Genomic DNA, 18449 nt, shown 5'->3' with positions numbered 1-18449 from the left:
GCATTTTGAAAAATCGATGCTCATTCATCAACTTTATTCATGTGTGTTTTAAGGTGTTGAATCTGTTCCTTGCCTTGCTTCTGAGCTCGTTCAGCGCCGACAACTTGGCTGCAACAGACGACGACGGCGAGCCTAACAACCTCCAGATCTCTGTCATGCGCATTAAAAAGGGCATTGCCTGGATAAAAGCCAAGATGCGCATACTGGTGGCGAGCCTGCTGCGGAAACCTCCCATGGAGGACGAGCAGAAGCCTCTGGAGGACATGTGTGACACCAAGGTAAACTACATTGGCAATCACACCGGGATCGACATCAAGCGTGACCTGGATTACGCCAAGAATGGAAACGGGACCACCAGCGGCATCGGCAGCAGCGTGGGCAAGTACATGATCGATGAGGACCACATGTCGTTCATCCACAACCCCAATCTAACGGTCTGCGTGCCCATCGCTGTTGGAGAGTCTGACTTTGAGAACCTCAACACAGAGGATTTCAGCAGCGAGTCCGACATCGAGAACAGCAAAGAGGTTAGTAACTCGTCAAACATGCAACAATTCATGGAAATAAAGTGCCTCAAAAAGGACTTTTAAACCCTTTGTCATGTTACAACTAGAGATGAATGTATAGGCATTCCATTGTCAATTTTTTTTTAAATGAAAAAATAAGCTTAAAAATTTGCCTTGCAATGATAATCAATTCTCTTTACTCTAATGAACCCGAAAAACATCCAGCATCAGATGTCTCCTGATTAGTAAAGGCCACCTGAGTGTAATTTAATGCCAGCCTAAATCCAACTGTTCTGTGAGCCTCAGAGGTTTGTTAGAGTATGTTGGAGAACAAGCAGCATCATGAAGACCAAGTAACACAGCACATGGGTCAGAGAGAGAGCTACAGAGAAGAGTATGGTAGATTTAGGTCATAAAACAATACCCCAAGCTTGTGATAATTCGCAGAGCAAAGTAAGTCTATCAAAACTATCTGAACATCGAAGAAGAAAGTCAAAACTAACAATGCAGTGGTGTTCCACCTAAATCACAACTATCACACTCCAGTCCTTGAGGGCAGGTGTCCTACGACTTTCAGATGTTTCTCCAATCCAACATAACCGAGTCAGGACTCTGAAGCAGGCACGGTGACTCAGGTCAGGACTGATGGGAAGATGGATGGAGCTAAATACAGATACAGCAGGGTCTCTTACATTCCTGAAAGAGACCCTGTTTGAGGTTGAAAGAGAAAAGACTTGAGACAGACAGAGCTGCAGTGGGATAGTTTTGACCAAACAATGTCATGTGTTAGATTGGCCTAGTCAAAGTTCTAACCTACATCCAATTAAGAATCTATGGCAAGACTCAAAAATGACAATTCAAAGATGCTCTCCAGCCAATCTGACTGAGCTTGAGCTATTTTCCAAAAGAAGTTTGTTGTTGCCACATGAAAACAAATGAAAAAGTTAAAGGAGAAAACACTTTTTCAAGGCACTGCAATGATCCAACTGATGTTGCTTTTATTTGTAATCCTGCTTCTCTTCACTGTGAAGTCTTCTCACTCTGGACAGTAAATGGTTGGGTGCGGCTAGCTGCTGTGCTGTGTTCAGACTCTAATGTAACTCCATTACTCTGTAGCAACGTCTTGTGTGACCGAATCAAGCAGACGGAGTAGAAGAACGGAAGCCCGCTAACATATGTCTCCTGATAAAATGCATTTAAAAAACTTTCAGTGCAAATGATCTGCCATTAAGTGGTCATCTGGATAATGTCTGATGCTCTGGATTGCTGTAAAGTGGCTCTCACTACAAAAAAAACCAACATTTCTGGTTGCAGCTTTCCTAAACAGCTCTGCAAGAGCTTCCTGAGAATTTTTTCTGTATCTGAGTCTGTTTGTGTGCATCAATAATTGTGTTGTTTATTTGCATCTCTGCACAAGTTTGAGATCGCGCGTCTGCTTATCTGCAGCTGGACGACACCAGCTCGTCAGAGGGCAGCACCATCGACATCAAGCCAGACGTAGAGGAGGTGGTGGTAGTGGAGACGGTGGAGGAATACATGGAGCCAGAGTCATGCTGGACAGACGGTGAGGCCTCTGCTCGCACTGCACCCCATTACCTCCACTCCAGTCCACACCAGCTTCCCTCTTGGCTGGATGGGAAATAGAAACTGGCAGGATTTCAATACGAATGATCATTCATGCGTGGTCACTGCTCATCAGTCTGTCTGTCCATCTGATGCTTATCTATATGAGCAGAACGTCCATGGAAAAATAAAAATGGTTTCCCCGGTCAACCTTAAGTTGCTTCAGGAAGCAGCAGTGCAACCGTGAAAATCAAATTTAACTGGAAACATCTTCAAAAGTTTTATGTTCAGGATAAATAAGCACAATTGTACATATTTTTGCAAAATGCACCTCCAAATATATCATGTAATAAGACTCTGTTGTCACGGAAACATTTGTCCAGTAAGAGTCCAAGATTGAAATTTAAAAGAATTAGTTACAGTTTAAAAAAATGTTGGCTATTAAGATGTCCCAATCAGAGCTGTTAATCTTATGCAATATTAAAGGTACAATTTAAATTGAAGACAACTAGCAGGTATAAAATATGTATTCACTGAGGCCCAGGAAGATTTCTATTTTTAGACACGGATCAAAGGACCGGACAGGATTTTGCATTTAATGTTTCTCGCCACTCTTTTTTTTTTTCCTTTCTTCCCCTGCGTGTTCACAGCCTGCGTGGCCAAGTATAAATGCTGTGACGTTGACATCACCATGGGCTGGGGGAAGAGCTGGTGGTTCCTGAGGAAAACTTGCTACCTGATCGTGGAGCACAACTGGTTCGAGACCCTCATCATCTTCATGATCCTCCTCAGTAGTGGTGCCCTGGTGAGGAGGACTTGTTTTCACCTTTTGCATTTTTTTTGAAAACAAAGAAATATTCTTTAATGATCTGTATTTCATTTAAACAACACATTCCTTAGTATAATTTACCTGCAAATGGAGCTCCAATCAAGAGATGGCCGGTTTCTGATTTCTTTGGGATGCACTTTAGTTGCTCAATGTGAACAGTGGCCAGAATATTTATTTCTAGCCTACTTGCCGTGATTGTAGGCAAAAGGACATTTAGTCCTTTAAATCAATGACATAAAGGCATTAAATTGAGATTTACACCGACTTCATCTTCTTAATATTATAAGCAATTAGCATGTGTAGACAGCATCAGTCTCCATGTGTCTTGCTTTAGAAATCTAGACTCTTTCCTTAATGCTGAGATTTCCAAGATTTCCAAATCTAACACGTTCCATGACAATCAGAGGTTGAAAGATTAGATCGATAAAGCAGAGCGCTGTTATTGTATTTTCAGCCTTTCTGCTGACGTCAGATATGGTCAGTTATCGTCCCAAGATGAGCTGAAAATAGAGGTAGAAATGACTAAAACAGCAAAACCACAACATGTTAAACTTGGTGGAAAAAGTCCAACCTTCACTTTTTTTTTCCCAAAATATTTTTATTGAGATTTTTAATTTTGTAAATACAATCATGTAACTATCTGAACATGTTTCCTTTGTGGTTATTACATGACTGTAATTATTCTTCTCAACTCAGAGAAGTGAGAACAAGGACAGAAAAAAAGAAGACATAGGAGAGAAAACAAAACAAATCAAACAAAAACAGCTTCTCAAAAACAGGGGTATTCAAGCAGATTGCAAACTGGTTACATGTAAATACACATCTATACAACATGGCACACTGCAGGTTCCGGTAAATCAAAACTCGAACAGTCCTTCTGACAAGTCTAAGTTCTTAATAAAATTAATGAAAGGCCCCCAAATCCTCTCAAAGAGATGCTGTTTGGATTTCCTAATATATGTTATTCTTTCTAGTGGTAAATTAGATGCCATCTGTTTTARCCACTGCATGGCAYTRGGTYTGCTGATAWTTTTCCAAGCCATAGCAATACATTTTTTTGCAACTAGTGAGCTTATATCTATAAAGGTACATTCCACTTTACTAAAGTTATGCTTCTCAGGGTATAAAGCCAACAAGAACAATTTGGGATCTAGTGAAATTTGTTTTAAGAGAATTTTTTCAATTGTATCTTTCACCTCTGCCCAAAATGCATTGATTTGTCTGCATTCCCACATASAGTGTATTAAAGTCCCTTTAGAATTACACTTTACACAAAAGTCTGGTATGTTGTTATTGTATTTATTTAAATGCACGGGTGTAACATAAACGCGCATTTGCCATTTGAATTGTAGATCAACCTTCACTTTTAGCAGCAGCCAGAGAAACTGGCTCTGTTTTCAGTAGCTTCCTTCAACGTTTCTGATCCCTCTGATTAGATTTAAAATACCTTAAATTCTGAAAGTAGCTAACTTTAAACTTTAAGGACAAAGTTTAGTTTGTAGTAGATGGCACAATCTGATAGCACTTGGGCATTCACCGATTGGGAAAAAGATTTGAATTTTGAGGTGAAAATTGTTCAGTTTCGATGATCAGCCAATTTCATGGTGCATCTTTTCTTTAGTCTTTTTGAATTAAAACGCGAAAGAAAGTTTTGGTCAGACTCCAATGTTTTTGTGAAAGTAATTTAAATGTAGGTTTGACAGCCTGGTTGGTGGAGTACCTTCAGTGTTTATCACTGATGAGCTGTCCCATGCGTAAATCAAGGTATCTATTTCTGAATAGGTTAAAAGTGCTGCTAAAATTAATTCTGTAAATTATTACCTTAAGGTTTGGTGTAAATGTGTCAGAGGAGGTTTATGTCTTCTTGTTTTTGTCCCGTCATGGCCGTGTCTGTCTGAACTTTTCTGCTTTCCTGCAGGCCTTTGAGGACGTGTACATTGAGCAGAGGAAGACCATCCGCATCATTTTGGAGTACGCCGACAGGGTTTTCACCTACATCTTCATCCTGGAGATGTTGCTGAAGTGGGTTGCCTATGGCTTTGTCAAGTATTTCACCAATGCTTGGTGCTGGCTGGACTTCTTCATTGTGGATGTAAGTCAAACTCTTCATTTTTTTACTTGCTGAATCACACCCTGGTCCAACAACAACAACACACTGTTAGACTCCTATGGACTGTAAATGAGCAAAGCTAAATCTTATCTGCAGTATTGCTATGACAATTTAGAAATATTTGGTTGTTTTCTATTAGAGTGTTTAAAATCAAATTAAATGCATTATACAGCATTTGATTTGCATTGTTCTACGTATGTGTTGCCCCTTTTGTTGTCTACTGGGTGTGATTATGTTTAAAAGGTCAAGATATTTCATAAATATCTGCTTCATGGTTTGCACAAGGTGAGAGAGGATGTTTCGTAGAATAAAAATATCATGTTTTGCAGCTTTTGCTACAGGGATAATGTCACATGCTTCTTTCGCCTTTTGCAAATCCATCCAGCAACACTTTGGGAATCACTCTGAGATGCTTGAATATGTTCGCCACACAGTGTTTATTTAGGAAAGGTCCATTCAGACAGACTTTTGCTCAGACAAAAAACTTTGTGCAGGGTTCCTACTGAGCCTTGCAAAGAAGGTGCTAATGTTTATTTTTTTGTTGTGCTTGATTAAATACAGAAAAACATAAAAATTAGTTTATGGAAAGTATGTATATTGCTTTCTCTATTGTCATTTTAAATAATTAATCATTAAATGCATCCACCTTATTCCTGGTGGTGCAGCTGGAGGATGGATTGTATTTGGTACTAAAGCAGCAGCTGTAACAAAAAATTGTTTTGTTTTGGTTTGTGGTGATGTAGGTTTTTGAATCAGCTGCAATACAGTTTAGCCAAATTATGTCTTATTTAGTTGCAATAATCGTACACCTTGTCCTGTTCCAGCTCAGACATGTCGAATAGAAACTGTGGCTTCAGCTGGTTACAGTTAAAAAAGGCCTTGAAGAGTCGCTGGATTTTATCTGTGATCAAGAGATTATTTTCCGTCAAGATGAAAGTGAAGAAAGAAAAACATTTTTAGAAACCACCAAAAGTAAAAAGTGGTCTTTTTACTTATTATCTAAATCCCACAATGGAGGAAAATGCTCTTCCCGCTCCTGGAGCATTCACATATCACCAGGGATAAATGATGAGTTTCTGAAAAATTGTGTTGATTTGAGCAGATCAAGTTTGATTTTTAGGCGTCAGAAAAACAATATCATGCATTCTAAATATCGATTTTGCAGGATAAAATTTTTAAAAATGATGTAAGCAAAAACATTTCCATTGGATTTTTTTTTACTTAGATTCAAGAAGCAGGCCAAAAAGAGTTTTAGATGATGAATAAGGTATAGTAAGACTCTAAAAAATTTAGAACGATCGTCTGTTATTGGTTTGTTTTTGATAAACCAGCCATATTCAAGTCATACTCAGAGCAATGGGAAGTGTCAGATACATGTTTCTGTAAAACTGTTAGTCCCTGATGTTTGATCTGTGCCTCTGTCCTCTCTCTCTGTGTGTACTGCTCTGCTCCTTGTCTCAGTCAAGACAGAAAGTCAAGAACAGAATATCTTAACTCTATTCCTTGGCCACTTTGCACACACCAATTATTCCAGTACTAATAGACTTTGGTGATTTTTAGACACTTTTGAGTATTTTATTTGAAAGAAATGTGTCAATTTCTTGCCATGTTTCTTAGTAGAAGTATTTTTTATTCTTTGAGTATTTAAAATATTCAAATACTTAAAGCATAAATAATATGTTTTTGCTTTCCAGCTTGATATTGCTTGATTGATCTCCTCCTTTGTGGCACAAGTGTATAGAATAAGAAATCTGATTTTTGACCTTCGCCTTGAACTAACCACCTCTCTGCAGTGTCCAACACTTCAGCCAATACCTGTGAATGGACTCCTATCAAATCAATTGCCAGAAGTTGTCTGCTGGTTTATGTTGAGCTCCTCTGAAATCCCCCATTTAGTTTTCTTGCATGTAATTTATCACATTGCATTCTCAAATTTAACTTTATAATTTATGAGTATGTGTAGCCTAGAATAGAATTTAAGCAGACTGTTCCAGCTAATTCTAATTAATAATGTCAAAGTTTGCCTATATCTGATTATAGATTTTGTATTGATTTTAATTATAGCGTAACATTTGGTGTTTCTGGTTATTCCAAATGTAGATTCCCTTCCTCTTGTGTGTCGTCTACCCAAAGTACTTCAGGCAATGCGGGGGTCATGCTTCTCAAGACGTTAAAACATTTTATATTGAGTGACATCCCTCTTCCCCTCTATGCCCGTCCTCCTTTCATTCCCTCCTGGAAGTGTAACCTCAGGATTGTGGTGATATTGTGCTGAGATGGTAATGATGGTGGGTGACAGGCAGCTGGCGGTAAGTTTGGTCTTCACTAGCGCTCCCCCTTTTGAAAAACAAGAGCTAACAAAAGCAAGAAAACAAGTTCTTGATGAGTCAGGGCTGTTGTGGCCTAATTGTGCCTCTTCTGTCCTGTGTTGTGGGGTGAAAACATTGCCATTGACTCATAAAGGGGGGCACCATCATTAGACCAGCCTGTTTCTTTGAGTGTGACTCTGTATGGGTTTGCTCCTCCTTATTTCCCTGTTACTGTATTTTTTTTGTTTCCCATTTCATTTATGTCAAATTTTTCATGTCAGAGAAAAGTACACTGTGTATGCTGAAGGAATTGTTTTGCTTTTTTTGTGTTTGTTTTCGCTTTATTTAGTTTTGAGGAGGGTTTGTGTGATGTAGTTTTTAGCAGTCTACAATAAAAAGAGGTCAGATCAATGATGCATTTTATTAGTGAGCCAGAAGACAACTAAGGTATTCACAAATATATTAGCAGAGAATATATATTCAGCACTCGTCTGTAGCATTCTAGAGTAACTTCATTTTCAAACTTTATTTCTCTGCTGACACTGATGGTATTAGCAAGATCAATATTAAAACCTACGTACAAAAATTATCTTGCTAAATAGTTGTCAAAAGCAAAAATTGGTTAATGGGTCATAAGAAACCTTTCTTATTTTGACAAAAATAAGCAGGTAGTCATAAAATATTAAGTTTCTAACTCCCGCTGGCAGCTAGCTAATGATAGCTAATGCTAGCTATTAGCTAAACCAGAGATTCAGTTTTGACTGATGTTCAAATTTCTATCCTTCTCTATGACAATAGCACGGGTAACAACACTTTATCTTCTAAAGAACAACATAACTTTGATGTTATATTTAGCAAGTGATCTAGAGTTTTTTTTTTTTTTTTGAGACTGCAAAAAATAATTAGCATTCTTAAAGGCAACACACACCACATTAGAAAGTATTTGGTCAAATTTATTGGCCCTCGTATTAAAGTCAGGAAATAGTTTCCTAGAAAATGTAGCATTTTACTGTAAATCCCTGTAATCTGAAACAAGCTGAATTTGCTGTAGAACGGTTTGTAGTGTTTCTTATTTAGCTAAAGCATCGTGTAACACTCTTACCGGTCTAGTACAGAAAGTAAACTTTAGCTAATTTACTGAGAAAGGACCAGGAACGCTGGACCAGTTTACGATGGCAGCCTTATTGAATGCAGTTTACTGCACAGTCAGCCTAGCAACAGAGACATTGCTTGACTAGAAAGCTTGCTATAATGTAAAGAACTACTTCATGCAAAAATGATGAAATATGTAAGGGAAAGCTAACAAAACCTTGAGTTTTAGTTGTTTAGATTTTTTTAATTTGCTTTTTGATAACCTGTGATGTGAGTAGGTTTTAACTCCATAACAATTTCTTCTTTATTTTCTGAGCAGAAAACAGTGTTGACTAGTTAATACTGGATGTATGAGGCAGACTGTTCATCACCACTTCACACAACCTACCTCAATTAAAAAAACTACTACTTAACCTCAATCTTATAGCATAGGTGTCATGATCCATTCATCTTTCTTTTTCACTCATAAAGCTGTCATGTTTTGTTGTGTTTTCCTTTTGTTTTTAGTTTGCTTTTGTTTGGTCTGTGCTATCGCCATCATGGGATCACAGCCCCAGATGTCATTGGCCTTGCCTTGCAGAGCTCTGTGAGAAGGACGCTGAGACAGTGAAGCCACTACCGCAGAGCTGGCCCAGCTGGGGGCCAGAGCCCAGGGGCCCCGAAAGGGGGGCTCTCCAAAGGGGTCAGGCTGAAGGTGACAATTACCCCAATACTGTAGTTTAGATTAAGGCAAAATCTTTATTTAACTGTGTGCCCATCAGAATAGCTGCTTATTATTTTGAAATGCAGAGTTTTGGACTCAAAAGGGGTTATACCACAGAGAAACTGCTCTGGCAAAATCTAAACGAGAGCCCTGTCTAGATGTCTGCGACTCGATGTTTCAGCAGTATGAGGAATCCTCTGAGAGGAGAAAGACTGAATGCATTGTGACATCTACCCAGCTGCTTTGTTTTGACATTCATTCAAATGGTTTACATGCTCTACCTGTTGTAGTTTTCGCTGATGATTTCATCAGTCAAAATGAAGATTTTGCCAGTCTCAAACCTCCCTCCGTGATTTTGGTAAGCTTTGGATGTTGTGTACTTATTGCAGTGAGTTTGACCAGTTGGTGTCGGTGGCTGGTTGGAGGTGCTTTCACATGTGTTTACTGTTGATATTTTTTCCTTATTTGTAAGGAACTGGGGCACCCCCTGTGCCACTACTTCTAGCATCCAGCTCAGCAACATGAATTCAAGGGAAGAAATGAGAATGAGAGAAAACATTTTCCGTAGCATGGATTTCATTCTTGCCTCTTTAACAAAACAGTATATTTTATAACGATGTTTGAAAGACAATTTCTTCAACATGGAATGAACCAGTTTAGATTTGATCAACCCGCGCGTTGTAGATTTTGAACCAGACATTATCAAATGCTTTTTGAACTCTTTGAAAAATGTTAACACTACATAAGGCAGCCATTATGGCACGGTCACTAATGCCTGTTGATGCATATTTGACACGTACCTATTATCTTATTGCCCCCATCAAATGATCAATGTTTGGCAAGTTATAGCTAATGTCCCTAATTTATTTTAGTTGGTATATTCAGATTAACTATATCTACCTTATTTAGCACAAATTATTTATTTTTTAATATAACTATATAAAGTGTTAATAAAACGCACAGATATGATGAAAGGCACTTGCTTTAAAGTGTTTTGTGTAAGAGGCTTTTGAATCGTATTCCTGCGTACCACTCAATGGAAGACTTAATCTTGAAAATCTCTTCCTGTAATGGGGTTCCTAATGAAACTTCCTTAAGCTGCACCAGTCGCTCCAGTCTCAACACTTTCCAAAGAACATTAGTGTAGCTAATGGACCACACTTCCCATTTTCCATTTCTTCCTTGGTCAACAATGCAATCCCGTGTTAAGCCCAGATCCAGCTAGACAGCCTCAAACCATAACTGGCCACTGCAGATAATGTTCCCACTGATTTGATTACTTATTCTTTTGAGATAGACGCAGTGATGTTTGTGGGATAATGACCCTACTTAGGGATGCATTGAGTGTCTTTAAGTGTGGTGGGTCACTTTAAGCGTTTCTTAGCTGCAGGAATCCCTGGGTTTGCTGATGCTGGATGGGGCTCAGGGGATGCACCAGTTTCTTTAAGATTATGTCCTGTTATTGTTGTTAACTGTGCGTAACTCGACTGTATTCTGTGTTCTTTTGTCCTTTCAGTGCCATCCAGTGCTAATAACTATAACCGGTGTGCCCTTGACCTCCATCCCTGTTTTCTTGTGTGTGGTTCATGTGACTGTGGCTCTCCTTTTTGACTCTAAATGCTGTGTGACAAGTTGATTTGATGTCTATAGGAAAATGACTATATGACACTCTTGTACATGTTCACCTGTATTCTTTCTCTTAGGTTCCATTAGTTTCTGTGTCTTAAATTATATGGGAATTTATGCCTGAAGAGCGACAAGGAGAGACAATGTTAGAGGGGCAAGGGTAAGGCTCTCAAGTCTGTTGGGTTTTTATCAGCTTCCACAGGGCAATCTCTCTCCTTAACCTCCCTCCCCAAATCCTCCTCCTCTGCTCTTCCAGTCCTTTCACTTGTATCTTAACCATGTAGCACTCTTCTCTCTCCTAATTTACCCTCTGTTTGAGTTTTGTGTTCTTATCTCGTCTCTCTTTCTCTCTCTCTCTCTTGCTTTCTCTCTCTGTTTCTCAACCACAAATTTCTTTGCAGGTGCACAGGACTTTTCACTTCTCGTCAACAGCCCCAAAATAACAGCCAAATCCCCCTAATGGCCTACTGCTACTAAATTTTTTTTTACCACACACGCAAAACCTATACTAAACAATGACCTTCTCTCTCAGTGTATATACATGTATAAATGCAATATTATACATGTATATACATGCATAGATTTATGTGTGTGTGTCAAGCAACTCTCCGCCTACACCAGGGCCGTCTCTCTTCCTTAGTGAATATTCTCACTTCTAACAGTTTGGAACCTCTTTTGCTTCTCTGTTTTTGTGTAGGTGTCTATAGTCAGCCTTGTAGCTAATGCGCTGGGCTACTCCGATCTAGGGCCCATTAAATCACTCAGGACACTAAGGGCCTTGAGACCCCTCAGAGCCTTGTCACGTTTTGAAGGGATGAGGGTAAGATCCAAAGCTAAGCAGCTGATCCTTCCGCATGCCCATTCAACAGTTTAAAGCATGCTAGAACTGATCTAAAGGCAAAGTAAGAGAACAACAGAAAAGAAAAATCAGAAAGTTTGGGGGACTGGTTCTAGAAAGCTAGGAAGTGAAAGCCAAAAAAAAAAGTCACCTTTCCATGCGCAGTGCTGCACCGTGCCTTTGTTAGACCGAAAGAATAAGTCATGATGCAGCTGGGAGTAAAATAAGAGCGAGATCACATTTATTTGGATTGGATGTCTTTGACAATTAAACGTTTTTCAAAAGCCTGCAGAAAACCGATTTGCTCGGAAATCTAAATTTTTCCACTAAAGCTGCCTCATCACATCAAAGATGAACTAAAAGTTCAGACTACCTCATTGTTTTCTTTTCTTGCTGATTGGCCAAAGTGAATGTAAAATTGGTCAAAGCTAACCTAACTTACATGTCATCTCATAGAGCATTCAAACCAACAATTCAATCAACCACTGCTTTCAATTGAGACGCCCCCACCCCTGCCCGCCCCTTCACATGCCCCCCCTTTCCTCCTCTTCCTCCTCCTGCTCCCATAACCTCCTCCTTCCCCAGTTCACACCATTCCCCAATGCATTGAGAACAACCAGCGGGAACCGGGGGGAGCTGCAGACACCAAAACACCTCTGCCCCAAACCAGTCACACCAAAACCTTCCCCTTAGAGGAGTCCGTTTTATGCATTTAATCGGCAGAAATAACTCTCTGCAGGAGTACGTCTTGTTTTTTCAGCAGCCTAATCCAGTGGTGGTTACTGCTTGAATAGCGCTCTGGGTGAGCTGCATCTTCAGTGCCCCAACAACATCCTAACAGGGTCCTTATGCATTAAAACTCTGAAAATATCGTGTCTTTTTGCAAATAGATTAAAGATTTTGTGTAACTGAAGTTGCTATAGAGAATTTTAGAAGAACATAGTGCAGGTTTGACCAGGAAAACCCTAACGTTGTCTTAAAACAGATACAACAAATTTTATAGTTTTAATAAACTACAGATTAAATATTTTATTAAAACAAACAAATTAGTCTGCTAATGCATTTTGGAAAATCTCCTGGTAAGTTATAGAAGTCACGGATGGCTTATGTATCCACTGCTTTAGCCGCCCCCCGGGCTGTGCCGCCCTGAGCAGTAGCCCATACTCCCCATACCAAAAACCTCCACTGGTCTCCTCCTAAAAATGTGCAGATCTGATTGGTCGTCCCTGTGACTGGTGTATACCGATAGTTTGCGCCTGGTTGTTGTCACCCGTAGTTCACTCTTTCTCTTTCTAAATCTCTCAGTTCAAGTCTCCTCTATCTTTTGCTATCCTCATCTTGTTGTTTGAGATTCTCCTCGTTAGCTCAAGCCTTCCCCACCTCCTCCTCTTCATCCCCAGCTTCCTCCCCTCTCCTTCACCTCTACCCCTCATCCTCCCCTGTTTTTCCACTCCACCTCGACCCAGTGTGGCTGGGCCGGTCCGCTGAAGGATCAACACACTCTTTCCCGCTTGCCCAAGACCTTTATACATCAGAGATGGAGACATAAACCACACACTCACAGAGTTGTGGCTTTGGGAAGAAAGTATTTGTTAAACTTCTGCCGTCGTCAGACGTTGGAGTGAATCATCCGACTTACTGATCTGCCATCAGCAAATTCTGCAGGCAGATTTATAATTTTCCGACACCTTACACGCTGAACTCTTAAAAGCTATTTTGAAGCCGTCTTGTTATTGGCGCATGCAGGCAGAAGCTTAGCAAATACGCAAGGCAGCCATTTCACTGACAACATTTCTGCTCTCATGTCATAGCACCAGACACTTTAGCACATGCAGCAGTCTCTGGGTTCCTGTTGCCTTCCACTCCCACAGGAAGTGAAGCTGGGAGGCAACAATGGGCCCAGTTAAACTCTGACTTTGGAGTTTTGGGTCGACGGTGGCCTGCAATTTGACAGCTGTCAGACAAAACCCTTAACCACATGCAGAAAATGTGTCTCCTGTATCTCCCACCACCCAAAAATGACAATCAGGAGCAGAAGGCCTCTGAAATTGACAAGAAGCCTGATTCCTTTAAATTGTAGATATCCAGCGACTAAAATGTGATGTCATTGCACATCAGCAGACATCAACGCTTTTAGGCCCTGGATAAGATTTACGGTTTATGGTTCGCTGAAACTGAATTGGTTTTAACTAAAGATCTTGTCATTTTTGGGGCTCAAAAGCATTCCACATTTGCTTAAATCGACTGTAAATGGTAGCACCAGTGCCCCTGTGAATTAACGCATTCACTGGACGCACGTGGTGAGAAAGGTGAGGGCGGCCCAGTAATGCAAAAATGCAAAAGAAACAAAATAATAATTTGACCCTGCTGTATCAGTTTCTTTTCTTTTTTTTCTTTTTATTTTACTATGTCTATGTTCATAAATTGAGTTACTGTTTTGTTTAAGCTGAAAATTGAAAATTTGAGGTCAAAACAATAAATAAATGAGTGGGGAAGTACATGAATGGAGAGATGACACAATAGGGAAGAGATTTAAACTGATGAGAAAATATTTTATCTTTGCTGCTGCATCTTGTCACTTAAACTTTAATATGTTTTCATTGTTTTTGAAATAGACAAACACAGAAAGGAATGTTTTTTAACGCTTCTTTGTAAATAAAAATCTGAAAAGTGAGGTCTGTTGTGGTAAACTGATACACAGGAAGGAAAGTCTAATAATGGGACAACTGTGAGTAGTCCACATTGTCGAGTTGTGCTCTAGTCAGTCAAAATCAACGTAAAACCATTTTGCATCACCTTATTACTGCAGCCATGGGGGCCAGATTATGTTGAAAAATGGGAGTGAAGGTGATAGGAGCATCAGTAGCTGCAACATGTTTGCCTTTTTTTAGCTTTTCTTTGTTGTTCCTATCAGTTAATTGCTCATCAATATGTCGATGCAAAGAGTTAAAGTTGGATGATGTTGGAAAAAGTCACTGGGAGTTTTGAGAAGCACCTTTGACTATCTGCTGAAGGTGAGTTTATTTGGGATTAATCACAGGTATGAGAGAAGATGAAACATGCAGCGCTGTAATAAAACCAACTGAGATTCTTCCCTGTACATCGCTGCTAACTGCTCCACTTTGCTCCACTTTGCTCCATTGTTCTGGTACCAATGATCCCAAACATCAAACGCCGCTTATACTCAATATTGATTCGGGGGGTGGGGGGGCTTTGTGTACAGGCATGCCACACTTTTCAGATTGTTATTTATAGAACATTTTGAAAACTCTTAATAACTTTCTGTCCACCTCACAATTAGGTGCTAATTGGTGTTGATCTGTCTCTTAAAATTCAAAAAATTCAAACTAATGAGGGAGCAGAAAAAAGTTGTAATGTGACAAAATGCTAAAAGTTAGCGATGCATTTTCAGTCTGAAACTTTGCTTGACAAGCAATGTCTATGGACTGTTTTTTTTTTTTTTTTTTTTTTGCTTACTTGTATTTCTGTTTCTCTTGATGCTGCTTGCTTTTAGTGTGTTGGGCAGTGTGATTAGACTATTAGTATAACATAACATCAACTTTATTATTTTTCTTCTGGCTAACCTGCCTGAGGAAAATGACACCTAAATAAATATTAATTACCGTACTCTGCCAATTACGTTGTTGTTTTTTTTAAAAGAAACATTTCAGGGCTGATCCGTTTGAGGGAGACACTCATTGTACATTGCGCTAGCAAACTACAACAATAATCTCTCTATCCACACATTTCTCTATTTATTTATGTATTGATTTGAGCGGATTCTTGAGATTGCACAATGCCATGTAACACGCATGTGTAATAACTGCCGATGCACATTCTGCATTTTTGAAAGCCATTTTCCCTCTTTCTGAGAATGCTTTCTACACACAGCATGGCCTTTGTTATTTAACAGAATTTATTTGAAAGCGGTAAGATTGTAACTCGAATCAAGCAAAGAGTCATTCTCTCAGCGAGTTCGCCGGCACCGCTGTGGAAAAGTAATTCTGCAGTCTGTTTTGTAATCTAGCATTTGAGATTCGAGGAATTTTTATAAGCGTGCCCTCCATTATTTCTGCGTCCAGCGCTGAGAGAATCCCGCTCTTAGAGCTCCTCCCTGTCTGTTTGTTAAGAGGAGGGAATATGGCTCCACAAAACGAGTCTGCCAAAGAAATGCATGCTCAGCTGTCTGCCTGAGAGCTGCTGGTTGGCCTGCCTAACACTAGCAATGAGCGGTTCAACAAGTGCTGAGCTTTTGAATCTACAGTAAGAAAATGAAAAAAAGAACTGATAGGATTAGAGATTTGAGGTGTGGGAATTTTTCCCTCCAAATTTTTCCACTTTGTTTTGAGATGGGCTTGTTATGGAGAAGAGCTTATTTAGAAAGATGAACTGCATAAGGTTGGGGTGGCGAGAGTGGACACTTCATACTGATATGGCAAACACTTTTTTGTCTTACAGATTCATCAAACACTCAAATTTGATTGTTCATTGATTATATAAATACTTGCTCACACATTTCTGAGTATGAATATTTGAGGTTAGAACATGAACCTATTATCAGCAGTTCAGTGAGATGTAGAGCGTGTCATTTATTACATTTATTGTCATTTTTGGAGAAATATTTTGTAAATTGCACAATTATTTTCTGATAATAATTTGAAGTATATTTACTCACAGTATTGCTTTCAATCGTGTTACTAAGGATAACAAAAACCAAACATTATTTTAGCAACACTGAATCCAAACCTGCATCCTGATTAAAAGTTAGAATATAGCTGAAATTTCAGTAGTAAAAACTTAAATTCATATATGGATTCATTACAAAGACAGCTAGAGATCATTTGAACCCTCCTTTCTTTTATTTTGAGTATGGTTTGCAGATAATGAAAGATCTGGTTATCGCTGTTGCTCTAGAGTCTTTTTCTGATACATTTTTCCTTCCACTTAACTTCCCATGACTGTGCTGTAACACAGGTTATTGGCTAACTTTCAATCATTCAGAAGTCAGCAATATTCCTCATTATTCCTGCTTTAAAATCATGTCGTTATTGGTTTTTCAGAGGTTAATTTATGGGTTTTTTTATTAACTGCAAACCATACTTATCAAAAAAAATAAGAGGGACATTTAAATATATTTACTCTGACAATTCTATATAATAAATAATTTGGCGTCTCTTTGTAAATTAGATTTAAAAAATTGAAGCTATTCTTTATGGAGATGACCATTTATTGAAACAAAAGATAACAAATCTCAACATGAATGCTAAAATTTTTATCTGAAAGAAAAAAAAATATTTTTATCATATAAATTAAACTTTTTACACGTTGTGATATTTAATAGATTTTTAAAAGTAAATTTTTTGTGTGTGAGAGTGTTTGAGTGCGCACAAAGCAGTTTTAGTCCCATTCTTTGACGCACTGCTCATCATCCTGCGCTTCAGACCCTGACGTCAATCTTAAAAAGATTGAGTAACAGTTTTAAGGATTTTTGTGTGACGCCATAACAATATGCAGTGTCTTATCTGAGGGGTGAACATGAGCTGGGTTGGTTTCATGCTTCTCACACTGTTGTCATATCCTTTCTCCCCTGGTCTGGTTTAGGTGGTAGTCAACGCCTTGGTGGGTGCCATCCCTTCCATTATGAATGTGTTGCTGGTTTGCCTCATCTTTTGGCTGATTTTCAGTATCATGGGGGTCAACTTGTTTGCGGGCAAGTACTACTACTGTTTCAATCAGACATCAGAGGAGTATTTTGATGTCGAAGTTGTCAACAACAAGACCCAGTGTGAGGCGCTTATTAGTGATAACCATACTGAGGTCAGGTGGAAGAACGTCAAGATCAACTTTGACAATGTGGGCGCTGGCTACCTCGCCTTGCTGCAAGTGGTGAGAGCGTCACTTCTCCTCTGACTTCGTCTCCTGTTTCTCACTAACTTGCATTTATTTCCTCATTTTCCTGCACTTCCTTTGATGGGTTTTTTTTTTTGTTGATTTTAAGCGTCACTCGAAGGCCTGCCTATGCTTTATTTGTGTTTTGTCTTTCACAGCACTACGATAAAGCCTTTGCTTCATGTTCATTGAGCATTTATGAGTGTGCTTCTCCATGCCTTTTTTCTTCATACGTGTTTCTTTCCATGCACAAGCTGTACTACAGGACATGCATCAATTTCGGTTTGAGTTTGAGTCTCCTTTAATGATTATAATCATTTATATATATATATTTATTTATTTTTTTGCTTGTTTTTCTGGTCTGCTGAATTGGGTTGAACAAATGTAAAATATAATATTGTCTCTCTTTCAAAAGGCCACATTCAAAGGTTGGATGGATATAATGTACGCCGCAGTGGATTCCAGAAATGTATGTTCACTGATTTATTTGAATATTTATTTACTGCTCCCACTGTGTACTGTACTGTGAAAAGGAAACTAGGATCATAAGGATCTGTTGTTATTTAGATCAGTCAAAAAGGCTAAAACCTTTTTTTTTTCCAAAGGATGATTTTTGTTGCTATATGCAGTAAATTCATTAAATAATACCTAAAAAAAATGAGAAGCCAAATTAAAGAGTGAAAATGTAATTGATCTCCTTCCTTTCTGCCTTTTCTGTGTCCTTTATTTCATTCTTACTTGTATTCTCTCTAAACCCCACTCATTTATACAGTTGTTTTCTTATTTCTGTACTTTCTTCATTTTTTCCTTCCTTTCTTTCTTCATAATTTAATACCTTCCTAATATTACTTCTTCTTTCTTGCTTTTTGTCCTTTATTCCTTCCCTTCTTGAACCCTTCCTTCCTTCCTTCCTTCCTTCCTTCCTTCCTTCCTTCCTTCCTTCCTTCCTTCCTTCCTTCCTTCCTTCCTTCCTTCCTTCCTTCC

At 38.9% G+C, this 18449-nt stretch overlaps 1 protein-coding gene across 7 annotated transcripts in view; it reads left to right on the top strand.

Moving 5' to 3' along the window:
- The window catches only part of scn8aa (sodium channel, voltage gated, type VIII, alpha subunit a), a 63626-nt gene that overhangs the window by 37772 nt on the left and 7405 nt on the right, over window positions 1-18449 (top strand). For all 7 annotated transcript variants that reach the window (XM_008413567.2, XM_008413563.2, XM_008413568.2 and 4 more), the window contains exons 17-23: window positions 54-527; window positions 1953-2070; window positions 2720-2874; window positions 4817-4990; window positions 11436-11558; window positions 17178-17462; window positions 17881-17934. In XM_008413567.2, coding sequence (XP_008411789.1) covers window positions 54-527; window positions 1953-2070; window positions 2720-2874; window positions 4817-4990; window positions 11436-11558; window positions 17178-17462; window positions 17881-17934 — 1383 coding nt within the window. The remainder of the gene's footprint in view (window positions 1-53; window positions 528-1952; window positions 2071-2719; window positions 2875-4816; window positions 4991-11435; window positions 11559-17177; window positions 17463-17880; window positions 17935-18449) is intronic.

This window comes from Poecilia reticulata, linkage group LG7, assembly GCF_000633615.1.
Source record: "Poecilia reticulata strain Guanapo linkage group LG7, Guppy_female_1.0+MT, whole genome shotgun sequence".
Classification (NCBI taxonomy): Eukaryota; Metazoa; Chordata; class Actinopteri; order Cyprinodontiformes; family Poeciliidae; genus Poecilia; species Poecilia reticulata.
The sequence above is the reverse complement of the archived record's forward strand: the minus strand, read 5'-3'. Positions and strand labels throughout refer to the sequence as shown.